The 15,051-nt window shown below is 42.3% G+C and overlaps 1 protein-coding gene across 1 annotated transcript in view; it reads left to right on the forward strand.

Annotated features, from left to right (window-relative positions):
- The window catches only part of NOTCH2 (notch receptor 2), a 182,157-nt gene that overhangs the window by 123,829 nt on the left and 43,277 nt on the right, over window positions 1-15,051 (forward strand). Inside the window, exons 6-12 of the mRNA XM_069090209.1 lie at window positions 544-777; window positions 2,553-2,708; window positions 4,038-4,226; window positions 6,272-6,385; window positions 7,253-7,366; window positions 10,076-10,309; window positions 13,101-13,211. Of these exons, the coding sequence (XP_068946310.1) occupies window positions 544-777; window positions 2,553-2,708; window positions 4,038-4,226; window positions 6,272-6,385; window positions 7,253-7,366; window positions 10,076-10,309; window positions 13,101-13,211 (1,152 nt within the window). The remainder of the gene's footprint in view (window positions 1-543; window positions 778-2,552; window positions 2,709-4,037; window positions 4,227-6,271; window positions 6,386-7,252; window positions 7,367-10,075; window positions 10,310-13,100; window positions 13,212-15,051) is intronic.

The following is a 15,051-nucleotide window of genomic DNA, read 5'->3' on the forward strand; positions in this document are numbered from 1 at the left end:
CAGTGGACCTCAGACCTGTTGCTGAGTTAGAGGGGTGTCTGCCCCAAACATGTGAAGACTTCCCCCAGTGGAATAGGTAGATGAGAACAATTTGTTCTAACGACACTGTGGAATGCTTAGAGCTTGGTCAACCATGGAAGACACCGAGGTCATCCACGGCACCCCAGGCCATCTTGACTTTTGTCCTGGTACTGTACTTTGATGACTCTAGAAGAGAAAGTGAGGGCGACAACTTTGGGTCATTCCGCCTTAAATCCAGTTCACACACAAGTCGAGACATCATCCTGTGATGTCATTGATCCTCTTCAAAAACTAAGGACAGACAGCATAAGCTTCCTGAGGACAGGGACTGTCTTTTGCCTCTTTTTGTATCTCCGCACTTAGTACAGTACCTGGAACATAGTGGGTGCTTAATAAGCGTTCATTGATTGATTGACTTGGCTGGTGAGTGGTGATGAGGACAAGCCAAGTGCTTATAGCATAACATGGAACCAGCCACTTGGGAGTAATAGTCCTGGTGTCCATGTTCTCTTTCCCCACCAGGTCAGTTTTGCACAGAGGATGTGGATGAATGCCAGCTACAGCCCAATGCTTGTCAGAATGGAGGCACCTGCACCAATCACAATGGGGGTTATGGCTGTGTCTGTGTCAATGGATGGAGCGGTGGCGACTGTAGTGAGAACATCGATGACTGTGCCTTCGCCGCCTGCACTCCAGGCTCTACTTGCATTGACCGTGTGGCCTCCTTCTCCTGCACATGCCCAGAAGGAAAGGCAGGTAAGAAGATCAGGGAGTCTGGTCAGCCGGGAGGGGGATGGGTGAGTTTTCATAGCTTGTCCTGCATGAAACCAAAGTGCTCAAAATGCCATTTTAAAGTGTAGATCATTCACAACCTTCCTGCTTGAAATGGGGTCTTGTATGCAAAGTGCTGGGAAGTCAGAGCCTCAAAGGGTTTTTAGTCCAGGTGACTTGGGCTTGATTGAACACTATTCATTTCTCCTTTTTGTATCTCATTTTCTCTTGCTGAAAAACAAGCCTAGTAACTGCTGACATGTGAAAGTATCTTTTCATCTCCTTGAAATTATAAGATTAAAAAACTTTTCATGAATAAAAAGTAATAATTATTAGTGATAAAGGGACTTAGGGACTTGATCTCCACATGAAATCTGTTTATCAGTGCTCTCATTAAACTAAACTTCTGCCAACAAAAACCAAGCAGAAATATGAAGAGTCTAATCAGGAAAGGTCGGATTTGAGAGTACCTCTGTCGTCATCCATTGGGGCCTTTAAATGTGAAACGAAAGTAGCTAAAATCACTGCTAATTGAATAGCTTTTAGATGAGGAGGAAGCAGGTGAAAAAGTTAGGAAGAGAGAACAGTTGTGAAACATTTCATTGTGAATGCTTTTCCAAAGGCCCCACCCACAGCTTTGCTCCTGGAGTCTTACTCATGTGTCCTTAAGCGGACTGCAGACCAGAAAATCCAGTTCCCAGTGACTGTTCTCATTTGGTGGATGAGGGTACCTGGTAATGTCTTCTTCAGAACCCCTCGGGTTCCCAGACAAGGAACGCTGACGCTCTGAAACAGCTGCTTACAATGAGCAGGATGCGATTTATGTAGTTTTACTCTTGTTGGGCTTGTAAGATCCTTATACTTACCAGGGGTCAGGATTCTAGTGAAAACTCAACTTTGGGTCTTACTGGCTCATCCTCAGAGAAGGGGTGAAGAGAGGTCCTCCTTTTCAGAGAACTGGCCATGGGAAAGCTCACCTGATTCAGGATCACTTCCATGTCCTTAAGTCCATGTTCATCTGAGGGTAGAGGGTCCAGCATGTGAGGACCATGTTGTAGAAGCTCTGGTTTCTTCCCTGGTGGGTCCAAGGCAGAACCAGGCTTACAGAGAGAGTTCCTGCTGTAGTATAGGTGTCCCTGCCTCCTGACCCCAACCATCATGACTGTTGTGTCCACCCAGCTTTGAGTGAACCTTCCCCTCTCTAGTAAGGGAGAGAATGATTGTCTTCAGTAATGACCTCAGACTGCCTTAAAGATGGCTTTAGTGTCCAAGAGTGGGAGGGGGCCATTACTGTACACTTCCCTGTTCAGGCTACACCTGAAATACTGTGTTTGGTCAGTTCTGGGCACCACAGTTGCTAAAGGAATACGAGATTATGCCATATGAGGATAGGTTAGAAGCAACTGGGGAGGTTTATCTTACAGAAGAGGGGACTTAAGGATGGTAGTCTTTCAGGATTGGAAAGACTGTCGTGTGGCAAAAAAAAAAAAAATTAGACTTGGTCATCTTCGTTCTATGAGTAAGACCTTAAAAGCAGTTGGGAGAAGGCACAGAGACAGATTGAGGTTTGCTTTTAGGACAACGTCTGAACAGCTAGAGCTTCCAAAAATGGAAAGGGCTGCCTTGGGAATGAGTGAGTCTCCTCTCTGGAAGTCTTTTGCAAGAGGCTGGTTGGTCACTTGGATGGAATGTTGTAGCGGGTGTGGATCCTCTTGCTATTCTAACAGTGACCTCTCCCATCCCTCTTCTTCCCGGGACAGGTCTTCTGTGTCACCTGGACGATGCATGCATTAGCAATCCGTGCCACAAGGGGGCTCTGTGTGACACCAACCCGCTGAATGGGCAGTACATCTGCACCTGTCCACAAGGCTACAAGGGGGCCGCCTGCACCGATGATGTGGATGAATGTGCCATGGGTGAGTACCTGTGACTTGGGGCAGCTGGGGGTGCCGTAGTGCCCAGAGCGCTGAGCCCAGAGTCATGAAGACCCGTACCAGCTGAGTGATCCGAGGCAAGGCACTGAACCCGTTTGCCTCATTTCCTTTAACTGTAAAATAGGCATAATAACAGCACCTACGTTTTCATGAGGTTGACGTGAGACCCAAATGAGACAGCTATTACAGAGTGCTTAGCACAGTTCCTGGCATGTAGTAGGTGCATATTTTCAAGAAATGAAATGAATTTTTCAATAACATTTTATTTAATTAGCATAAATTTTAACCATGACAATCTCATATGGAGTAAAAGCTTTCATTAGCTCTTGGGGACTATTTTCCATATTAATGAGATTAATTTAATTAATGAGATTTCCTATGTGTCTCTCTGTCTTCCTATGAAATCTCATTTATACTAATTAAATAAAATGTTGAAAATTTCATTCATTTCATTTCTTGAAAATATGCATAGTCAATAAGATTTCCTATGTGTCCAGACTTTAGGGACATACTATATTATTATATTATATTATGTTATATTACATTATTATTGCATTAAATTATATTATATATTGGCTGTTGTTTTGATTATTAACCTCAGTTTCCACAACTGTAAAATGGGGATAATAATGGTACCCACCTCCCAGGGTTGTTACAAGAATCAAATGAAATAATTACTTTAAGGGCTTAGCACAGTGCCTGGTACATGGTGAGCTCTATATAAATGTTAGTTGTAGTTATTTGGTAATAATAGTAGCACCTACCTCTCCAGGCTGACATGAAGACCAAAGTGACCATTGTGATTGCTGAGCACAGTGCCTGTGTGAATGATGGCTGTCACTGTCATTAGTCACTCTGTCCCCTGCATAAAGCAGGGAGGCACGGTCATACTTAGTATGCTTTAAGTGAGCACAGACTGTTAAACTTGCATTAAACCTCTTTACTCCAAGAGTTTCATGCCCACATCTGGTGAGAAGCTTGGCATATACTCACAGCTTAGGGATTCTTCAGCAGAGCAAATATGGCATCATTGCTGACTGTGAGGGGAAAGGCCTCTGGCAGTGTGGGTGGAGGTAGACAGAGCATATACAAAGAGGGTGTTTGTCCTGTCTGATTTTATGGAGACTAAATGGCAAACTGAGTCACCAAACCTCCAAGACACTGGCCTTGCTACTAATAGCAAATCTTTGGTAAGGATTGGATGAGAGCTCGGGTGTTTCTGTGGTCACTAGTCCCATCCCCTTCCTTCCCTTCGGTGCAACATGCCCCACCAAGGACTTTTTAGTTCCAACCTGTGTCTTTTTATTTTAGCCAATAGTAATCCATGTGAACATGCGGGAAAATGTGTGAACACAGAAGGCGCTTTCCACTGTGAGTGTTTGAAGGGGTACACAGGCCCCCGCTGTGAGATGGACATCAATGAGTGCCACTCGGATCCCTGCCAGAACGATGCCACCTGCTTGGACAAGATTGGAGGCTTCACATGCCTCTGCATGCCAGGTAAAGGAAGAGTCTGGGCAAGATCCTTAGGACAGGAGCTCTGGGGGGGAACGAGTGGCATGTCATGTCCAGGACAGTGCCTGGGACCACCAGAATTCAAGCCATAGTGACAGTGTTTCTGTTCACTGCTGTTCCAAGGGCAGTCTGGTTACCATATCTTTGACAATCAGTCCTGCCCATCACTGCCTTGGGAGACACCCAAGTCAGTACCTCTACTCAAAGACCTTAAAAGACTCCTGCATTGGTGAACTGCAGATGCAGAAAATACTTTGGCCAAGTCATATGGTTCTGATTCCCTTTAAAACAGTTCTTAACCTGGGGTTAATGAATGTTATGTGTGTGTGTGTGTGTGTGTATACACACACACATATATACTTTTTTAAACTTTTCTTTATATGTGTACATGTATATGTATGTATACACATGTCTTTCTATTTTCTCTTTACATATGTGTATATATACACACATAGATATGTACATGTGTATGTAAAAATCCTTTTTCAGTATAACTAGTTTCCCTTGTATTCCCCTGGATATATATTTTATTTTATGCATTTAAATATTTTTATTCAGCTTTCTTTTCAGTTCCACATTCTCTCCCTCTCCCAGCTCTCCCCCTACCCACTTATTTTATGCATTTAAAAGAATCATTCTGAGAAGGGGTTCCATAGGGTTCACTAAACTGTACCAAAGGGAACCATGACACAAAATGGGTTAAGAATTCCTGCCTTAAAAAAACCACTCATCATATCAAAATTCAAGTTTGTATAATAGATAAGTTAGCAGATTTGTTTTACATATCCTTACTGATTTTTACTATATAGCACATGCTGTTTACTGTCAGATTCCTTTTCTTGTAATGAGGGCAGGTATGCCCATCACATTGTGAATTTAAGGTATTTGTCAGTTGACAGAAATGCCCCTCATCCATGACTTTAGGTACTCATGTCCTGTGTAAGACAAACTGCAGCTGTCTTTTTCTTTCTAGTATTATCCTAACTTTCAGAATAAGTTCCAGTGTCCCCAAAGAGGAAAGTAAAATCCTAATGATGAAGGCTTCTGCTGTTGAAACTGTGGGCTGTGGAAGGATTGTAGGTCAGAGTATACCAGCCCCTCAGGGACGTGCTGTGACTATGTGCTCCCACCATAGAAACTCTAATTAGACATTCAGGACCACCCCAGAGATGGGGGTGGTTCTGACCTCCTCATCCATGCCAAGAACTCTGGTTTGGACCTGCTATTTGGATAGTCTCAGAACGGTTCCCAGAGTGTGGGGTGGTGATGCTCTATGGCCTGACATTTGTCTGAGTGTCCAGGTAGGGCACAGGACACACCAAATAACTGATCTTCCCTCCCAACATTCAGTTTTAACATCCTGTTCAAGGATAGTAGACTGTCACACATTATAGAGTGATGGATTTGGTGGTGGACGCTGCCTTGCTAAAAAGATATCCAAAAATGGAAGAAAAGAAAGCTTAGGCTTCCTCAGAAGAATTGTATGTTTCAAATTATCAGATCTAGATCACTCAAGCCAACAGAACAATGAATGAAGTCACCAGAGAAATAGCATGTGTGTGTGTGTGTGCGCGCACACACACACACAGAGCAAATACTGTAGAAATACAAGAGGGAAAAAGAACCTTGGACATATAAATTTTCGTGGATCTTTCGTCCTCCGTTTACTTAAAGATATGATGAAAGGTCTTCTGCTTTTAAAGTGTGGAGGGCAATCTTATAAGGATGAGGATTAGATTCCTGAAAGGGTAACCGTGTTCTTTGGTCTGAGATGGTAGATGAGGTCTCACCACACACCTTTATTACCCCCTCAGGGCTATGATTATCTCTTACTCTTCCCTTATTGCCCAGATGTTTACAATTCATTTCCCCTGGACTTTGATGGCCAAATCTCTTTTTCCTTTGAATGACCATTGCCTGCCTATAGAAGCTACAGCCATCTGCTGAAGTTACAGTGCTTTCTGATGAGATCTTGGATACCTAGAATACACTCCCTTCTGAGTCTTTTGTGTTGTCCATTCTGTGTTCAGGTTTCAAAGGAGTGCATTGTGAATTGGAGATAAATGAGTGTCAGAGCAACCCTTGTGTGAACAACGGGCAGTGTCTAGATAAAGTCAACCGCTTCCAGTGTGTCTGCCCTCCTGGTAAGTATCCACACCACCTGTCCTGATTTCCTTTTTAGGCACCAAGCCAACTGACCAGAGGGAGGGAAGGAGTTGGAGAGGGAGGAAAGTATCCATGGGATGGACCTCAAGGTCTCGTTAAAATGAGTAATTTGAAGTAGGAGTATATCTATGAAGGTTGGTGAGAAACCAGTGCAGCAACTCCTTCATCCTCTAACACTCTGAGGATAAAATCCGGGACTGCTGTGTCTTCATGTGTCTTTCAGGAAACGCACTCCTCACAGATGCTTCCCATTCTATGTTGTCCCCAATTTGATTTTCCCTCAATTAATATTCTTGTGGTTTCATGAAAGACCAATTCTTTAGTCATTTCCTTACCTGTGGACCCCAAGGCAGAAATGTAGCAGTCATTCTAAGGAAGGCTGCTTCCTCCTTATTCCCCTAACTCTGACATGAGTTCATGCCAAGCCATTTACCTAATGGTTTGATTTTTCCCATTATGTCTTCAAAGGGTGGTTGCTTATTGCACCTGGAGGAACCATTGTTCCTTGTGGGATTGTTTCTCCCTTGAATCTCTCTTTGGTTTACCTGGGGTTGGATGCCTTCGACCAGGAAATGGCAGTGTCCAAGAATAACTGCAGGTGTTCATGACCCAGCTTCTCGTCCCCCGATTAGTTTAAGTCAGTTATTTTTGGTGGCCTCTTGGTCAGAAGAGCTCTAATTATCCCTGACAGTGCAAGCTGACTTGGCTCCTGTCCTGTCTATAACCTTAACTCAGCCCTTCTCTGGGGTTCTCACATGAGAGAAAGAACAAGGATGATGTCAGGTGTACCTCACCCTCGGAATCACATTTGGGCTTCCTCAGGTCAACACCTGTGTCTCTTTCAGGTTTCACTGGATCAGTCTGCCAGATTGACATCGACGATTGCTCCAGTACTCCATGTCTAAATGGTGCAAAATGCATTGACCATCCCAATGGATACGAATGCCAGTGTGCTACAGGTAGGACTCTGTTGCTTCTGTCTCTCTGTTGTATCCTTTGTGAATGCTTCTGAGCAAAGCTAGGACAACACTTCTGGTGGCTTCCCCAAAGCAAGTTGGGAAGGACGTGGAAGGAATGGCCTCCGATTGCATTTCCTTCCAGGGGGTTTTCACTTCTCCTGTTAATTCTGTCCCATAGGACCCGTCTTTTCCATGATAACAGCCTGCCCAAGTGGGAGTCCCTTGGACAATGTCCTTCTGTTTTGGGTTTTGGCAGTAATGAGTTTCCAACTGACCTTACTGCTTGACTTTGTTTTTTTCCTTTGTATAAATGATCTGGTTTTATTTTTTTCTTCCATTGGGAGTTTTTGACAGGGAGAGTTTTCCCCTAGATCTCCCAAGGCAAGTAGCTGAAGAAAATTCTCCAAGTCCAGGGCTAACCTGGACTTGTGTGAAGAGCAGCGTCAGTCTGTGGAAAAGAGAGCAGGTGTTATTAGCATCCAGGTGTCTCTAACTCTGGGAAAGGCTGGCTCTGCCCTTTGTGCTGCTACAGCAGTTGGCATAATGGAAAAAACAAATGTAGCCTTGGATTCACAAGGTCTGATTGTAGGTTCTGACTAGCTGAATCACTACACCAATTGGCTATAGGCAGATCATTTAACCTCTGAGCTCCTTGAAAATGGAGATGATAGACAACTCAGAGGATTGATGTGAAGAAGGGCTTTATAAATTTTATAGCACTATTAGTTAATAGTCACAGTAGATCTACTTGCATATACATATTCTTGGGCCATGGGCACAATTCCCCTTTCATTTGTGAACTCAAATAAGGATATATTTTGGTCCAGTCTACCCATCATTCCTGCCTTTTCCTACAACCCCCAGAAGTTTAAAAAATGGCATTTCCAGATCATTTGGGAAAGCAAATTTACAACATCTTTGGCCTCTGATTGCCTGAGAAAGTGGGAAGGTATTCTGTTTTCTTTGCATTGAAATGGGCCCATTTTTTTAATTAAAAAAATTATTCCATTCTTAAACAATCTAGTTATTGTGAGCATCCTGACCCCTACCTTCCAGTGAATTGCTCTCTGTACAGATGTCAGAACAGATAGCCATCATGGTGTAGGGGAGGGAGCACTGTATCCAGGGTTCCCAGTCCAATTTGTTATCTGGTGACCCTAGATGAGTCACTATTGTGCATTCTTCTGTGGTCTCCAGTTAGGGAGATACTAAGCTGATACCCTCATGTGTGATCACATAGGACAAGATCCACTGGAGAGGATTTTCAAAATATGAATTTATGTTAAAAGGGAGAAGGAGACACTATTATAGGCTCTTAGAGTTTATATCAGGGCCATTGGAAGTGTAGGAGGCAAGGGCCTGCTGCCTGCTCACCCATGAGCCATATGGGGGCAATTGGCCCTTTTCTTCATTCCCTCTAATCCTGGTGGCCATTTCATTCATTCATTGATCTAACAGGGAATCACTGGTTGTATGCATAGCTCTGTGTGAGCTATCTTAGGAGAGATCGAAGAAATGTGCCGGGAGTATAGTTGCTGGTTCTAAGAGCTCACAGTCTTGTTGGAAGCTAGGACACACATACATGAAATCGTTAAGTAATAGTTTACTGCAACACACCTGGGATTGTTCTAGAAAGTGACCATCCCAATGGATATGAATGCCAGTATGCTACAGGTAGATAAGGGTAAGTGATAAGGGATTGTTATAGAAAGCAGGAGCTCGGGGACAGGAAGATGAATGAAGCCGATTAGGGAAGGCCTCATGGTAGAACAGGTGAGACTTAAGCTGAAAGATACATGGGATCAAATCGAATAAGGTGAGAAAGGATTTGGAGGAGGTAGAAAGCATTCTCACTGAGGGGAATTGCATATACAAAATGGGAATTAGAGACTGAATAGGACATGTCAGGACATTGAGAATGCCCAAGCAGTGCACAGGTTTCATTCTCTTTGAGGAGTAGTTGGAAATAATATTATATAGGTGGGGTGAGGGGCCTTGAATGGCAGGCTAGAGTTTGAACTTAGTCTTATGAGTAATGGTGAGTAATTGAGGGTTTTTGTTTAGGAAAGTACCATAGTAAAATTGCTGTTTTAGGAGGTTTATCTGGGAGAGGTAAGTAGGGTGATTTGGAGATAGAAGAGACTAGTGAGAGTGAGAATCATGAGATATTCCAGATATGAAGTAACGGGAATTTGGTTGGGTGATGTCGGCTGGGCTAGAAAAGGAAGAATTCATGTAAAAGACATGCAAACAAAAGGAAAAGCTGACAGCACTCTTGTGACTAATTAGATATAGCTGATGGAGAGAGGATAGTTACTAAGACCATCCTCTGACCCCAAATAAGCCAGCCTGCCTTTTTTCCTACCTGGGAGGTAGGGGATAAGGAGATAGGAATACCTAAACTTTATATATAACGATTGCCTAGTGACCATTTAATCAAAAATGAAAATAGAGTAACTCTGAAATTAGGTTAATCGGTAATAAAAGTGGGATTAAAATTATCCAAACTTGTCTGTGCCTATTTAATTTATGTGTGATGTTTAAGCATATCGTAAGTGAGGTGGACAGCCCCATGATTTGACTGTTTTCTGCTAAGTTTCTACATTAGCAAACCCACAGGGTAGGAATATTAAGTAGGTGTGCCGTTTTCATTCAGAAATAGGCCTCCCTCCCTGATAATGTTAACCCTTGGTGATTTTGCCTCTTGAGGTTTCACTGGACTCCTGTGTGAAGAGAACATTGACAACTGTGACCCTGATCCCTGTCACCACGGCCAGTGCCAGGATGGGATTGATTCCTACACCTGCATCTGCAATGCCGGATACATGGGGGCCATCTGCAGTGAGCAGATCGATGAGTGTCTGAGCAGCCCTTGCTTGAATGAAGGACGCTGCATCGACCTGGTGAATGGCTACCAGTGTAATTGCCAGCCTGGCACCTCAGGTGAGACAGTCTTTGTTTCTGCTTGGTTTGGGGGCTTTGCTCTTTCCCCACATTTCACCCACAGAATCAGATTTTCCTGGCATCCATGCAGCCACTGTTTTTTAAAGGCCTGATTCTGAGAAATGCCCAGCCAAAGCCACATCTATAAATATCTTTGGAAGTAGACACTCCTCCTGTCCAGCTGAGAGTTTTGGGATTGATCATTTTTCTATGTATAGATGCAAAGGTTTTTAGTTTGTTAGAATTATACGCATGAATGCCTACCCCTTAGAACAAATGAAATCCTTTTTCTCAAATACAACAGTTCAGTTGATTTTGGGTAGCCTCTAGACTTTTACTTTCTCCCCTCTGTTCTAAAAGGAATGGACATTTTGGTTTTCTGGTTGGCAATTCTTTTACGAGCTCTTTTGTGATCATACTTTTATGATTGCTCTTATGATAATCCTTTTAGGATCCCTTTCTCCATACTCAGTCATGAGTTTCCTTACTTTGCCTCTAGATTATTCTTGGATATTGGGAAGGTCACCAGGGAGAAACAGTCTAGGACTCCAGAAAGTGAAAGCAATCCATAATGGTCCTACCATAAATCTAGGGGTTTGAATGCACGCTCCCACCCCCACCCCCAGCCCAGTTATAGATTTCCTGGTTAAACTCACTGAGCCCAGGTGAATGGCTATTTGTGTTTGTTAGCGATGAGAACATGCTACTTCATGGTAGGTAATTGTGAGATTATTTTCTTAGTTGGCAGCATTTCACAGACTTCCCTGAATTCCAGTTTTACTTATTAGATGAATATTTATTGCCATGCCAGCTGTGCATGGACAGAGAGGTACTATTTCTCAGATCAAAGAAAAATGTATTAGAGAAAGATTAACCAGTGTATGCCTCTGTGAGAAGGGTACCTGCCAATACATCGGGTGATTTATTGAAAACACATTTGGGACTTGAAGAAAGTGATCTACGTAGGGGGTGAAGGGGGAGGGATGGTCAGATGCCTTCAACTTATTATTTTTTTTTATTTCCAAACCAATTTCTTCAAACATGTCAAAGGCCCTGGGCTTCATCCAGGACCTCATACATGCCAAGTTTGGAAACAAAGTCCTTTTTGAATTACTCAAGCATACAAAAAAACATCCCCATGCCTTCACAGCTGAAAATGCTTCTCCCTCCCTCCACGTTTAGATAACTCACTAAAAGGGCTGAATGGATCTTTGTGAAACCTTCCAAAAGCAATTTGCTTCCGGGCTGGTCCCCAGACATGAGAAATTGCAGCCCCAAAAGAAATTTGAGAGATTTACAAGCAAGTGAATGGAGGCCCTTAGAATGGAAGGGGCTGTCTCAGCCTTTGCTATCTATCCCACTTTATCCAGCATGCTGTAAAACTGGGTGAAGAGTTAGCTGGCAGGCATTTTGTTTTCCCTAGGATTATCCCATCATGCCAGGAGGTATCAGGTGGGTGCCCTGGGGGGATGGTGTAAGAACCTGTCCCTGAACAGGACAAGAAATAATTGATTGCATTTGAAGCCAGCACAATAAAAAGGAGGGGCCAGGAGCTAGGGTTCCATAATCCATTTGCTCTTGGGATATGTGGGAAGATAAATGAAATTTAATTTGAGAAATATCAGAATTGTAACAGGTGAGGGAGGGATGGGATGTGCAAGATTAGAGGAGTTCATTAGTGACCTCAGCTCTGGAAATAAGAGAGAAATGAAACAGCCCCTTCTAAGAAGCTTATTTGCATCACTCCCATTAAAATGAAAGGTTGTCTCTTTATATCTTTTACCCATTTCTTGTTCTGCCTTTGAGAACACACACACACAAACACACACATACAGTGGGGCAGCAGGTAACAGAGTAAGGAACACTGAATGAGGAAGGCAAGACCTTTACTTGAAATACCAATGACCTTGTTAGTGAAACCAGTACTGTTTATTTTTTTCTTTTTAATTTTAGCTAACACCATTATTAACAGGTGTTTGAGAATAGACAATTGTGCAGTTAGGGTATAAGTTCTGGGATAAATTATGAATTAGCTAAAACTGCAAACCAGTTAAATGACAAAATATGCAATTTGTGCAGTTTCTCTTTTTTATTGACCTTAACTATAGCTGGATATTTCATTGCAAAAATTAGAAAGTTGCATATCTTTATATATAGGTATATATCTTTTATAGTTTATATATAAACAACTTTATATACATAAATGCATATATTACTTTATTATACTTACATAACTTTAAGATAGAAAAAAATTTAGTGAGAAGTAGTGATTCATCTCTCCCTTCTTCCTCAGTGTCTACATAGCACTTTACCCACAGAAGGTAGTTTTTAACCAATTTTTTTAAAGATTTAGGATTGGAATAAGGGAGGACCTTTAAAAAAAAAAAGAAAAAACCTCTCTAGGACTGCTTTTGACAGCAGTTGGCAAAAGTGTGATTCAAGCTCAGCTTCAGTAGGACTCTGTATGTTACTAATTGATTTGCCTTGTCCCTGTCCTGTCCCTGAAACGTCTCTTCTCTGACTAGAGAGAGATTAGTTGAAAACTGGTTGCTGTGGTTTTACGTGATAGCAACCAAAGAACAAACTTAATTAGATAGGTACCACCTGAGACCTACAGCCTTCTGTGGTGTTTTATTGCACCCAAAGAGGTTTGGGGGAGTTTTAGACTACTTTGGCATACCATCATCATCATCATCATCACAATCACACAGAGGCTTCTACTGTCTGTGCCTCTGATAATAATAAAGAATGGGAAATACCTCACTGAGATAGTTTGCTTTTATCTTTGCAGGGGTGAATTGTGAGATTAATTTTGATGACTGTGCAAGTAATCCCTGCGTCCATGGGATCTGCATGGATGGAATTAATCGCTACAGTTGTGTCTGTTTATCAGGATTCACAGGTAACAAACATTCCATTTCCTTCCAAAAACCTTCCTTCCAACGCATTACCCTCAGAAGAATGACGTAGACCACAGACACTTAACACTCACTAGCCATGTGACCTTGGGCAAATCACTTAACCCCAATTACCCTGCATTCCCCCTCCAAAAAAAAAAGTGTAGAAAACTTAACTTTTCACATTCCCTTCCACTGGGTCCAGGGCTTGGGCCAGAAAGAGCACTTCCAATTTCTCCCCATAATACATGACATGAAGTGTTTTGGGATATCACTGGGGATTTTCAATCTAATTGCTTAGTGACACCTGCAAATAATACAGGAGGGAAGAAGGAGAGACAGACAGAGAGAAGGAAGGGAGAGTTGTATGTATATGTATATATACACATATACATATACACAATGTACACACACACACACACAGTATGTATACCAAAGGTAAACACCAGTAAAAAATAATGTCCAAAAATACTCTGCTACCACCACCACCCCTCATTCCGGGTACTTTCTTTTGAAGAATTATTGGGTGAGATCAGGATTTGGGAAAAGACACCTCATTTTGGCAGGCATGACTGAGAACTTCCCACCCTGGAGAAAGAAACTACCCCAAATTCTTCAAATTGTAAACTCCTCTTAGATGATTATAAATGAGCAGGACAATATTCCTGTCCTTTTTTAGTCTAAGACATGCTAGTGAACTTGTTGGAACACAACAGAGAGGACACTCAGTGTACCCACAAGGATAAAAATATGTCATTTTCCTCCTGATCAAAAGTTATTAAGCCAGGGCATCCTCAGAGTAGCCTCATGTGCTGGTTAAGAAAACACTGCACCATTTTTTATTTTACAGAGCAATACACGAGTAGGTACCTAATAAAGGCTTTTTAAAATTCAACAAATATTTTTAAATGATGATGCTGTAATAGGCCTCCATATAGCTATTTACAACCCTCATAAGAAATTTCCTTCCTAAACTTTTAAGCCGTGATGTCAGAAGGCGGGTCCAACCCAGCTACAAATGAATGCTTATAATTTTCCTGCCAGTGACTTATTTTTCTTTCATATTTCACAATTGCTTGTGTTCTCCTGCTTGGCCTGCCACAAAGGTTATATGATCATGGGGCAGTTGAGAAGGATATCTGTTGTCCATATTGGGTCACCGTAACCTCTCTTCATTGGGGAAATCACTCACATGGCAGGTATGATGGCAACTTTCATGCCAACACCCAAGGCTACGCGTGGCCTGTGTCAACCAGACAGTATTCACACCCTGAAATGTGCCACTTTAGATTGACTTGATAGCAAGTTAAACACAAAAAATGCCTACTGGACAAAGCACGTTGTTGCTGAAGAAGTAATGACCTGTTTGTTCCCAGTCTCCGGTTAAGCAGCACTTTGGAAGAACGTCAACCTAGAAGACTCTTCCAGATAACAAGTTTCTTGTTAAAAGTGCCTGTGCCTCGGGCTGGCTAATTTTCTTGGAAAGTTCTTGCAGAATACTTTTTACAGAATTCTTTTTGGTCTTGTGCAAGAAAAGTAAGAGAGAAATGAATAGTTTGGGAATATTCTAAAATAAACTTAAGGTGTGGTATAAAACTCACACCAGGCAGGAAGTAGAATGTTATGATTTGAGTATGGGCCTAGATCATCTCTCTAGGGCCTCTGTCTGCCTCTTAGTCTGGGAAGTTTAAAATATCATTGGTTCCAGTGGTGTGTGCCCACCACCTGGCAGTGTGTGGTATGGTGTTATTTCCTTTATTCTATTTTTTGCCATTTTAATAACAGTTTGCATAGGTTAGGGAAACTTAAAAAAAAAGATTAAATTCTGTATTCTGTACCTGCCTA

Source organism: Petaurus breviceps, unplaced genomic scaffold (assembly GCF_028583685.1).
Source record: "Petaurus breviceps papuanus isolate PSGF00001 unplaced genomic scaffold, PetGlider_PUasm1.0 186, whole genome shotgun sequence".
Taxonomy (NCBI): Eukaryota; Metazoa; Chordata; class Mammalia; order Diprotodontia; family Petauridae; genus Petaurus; species Petaurus breviceps.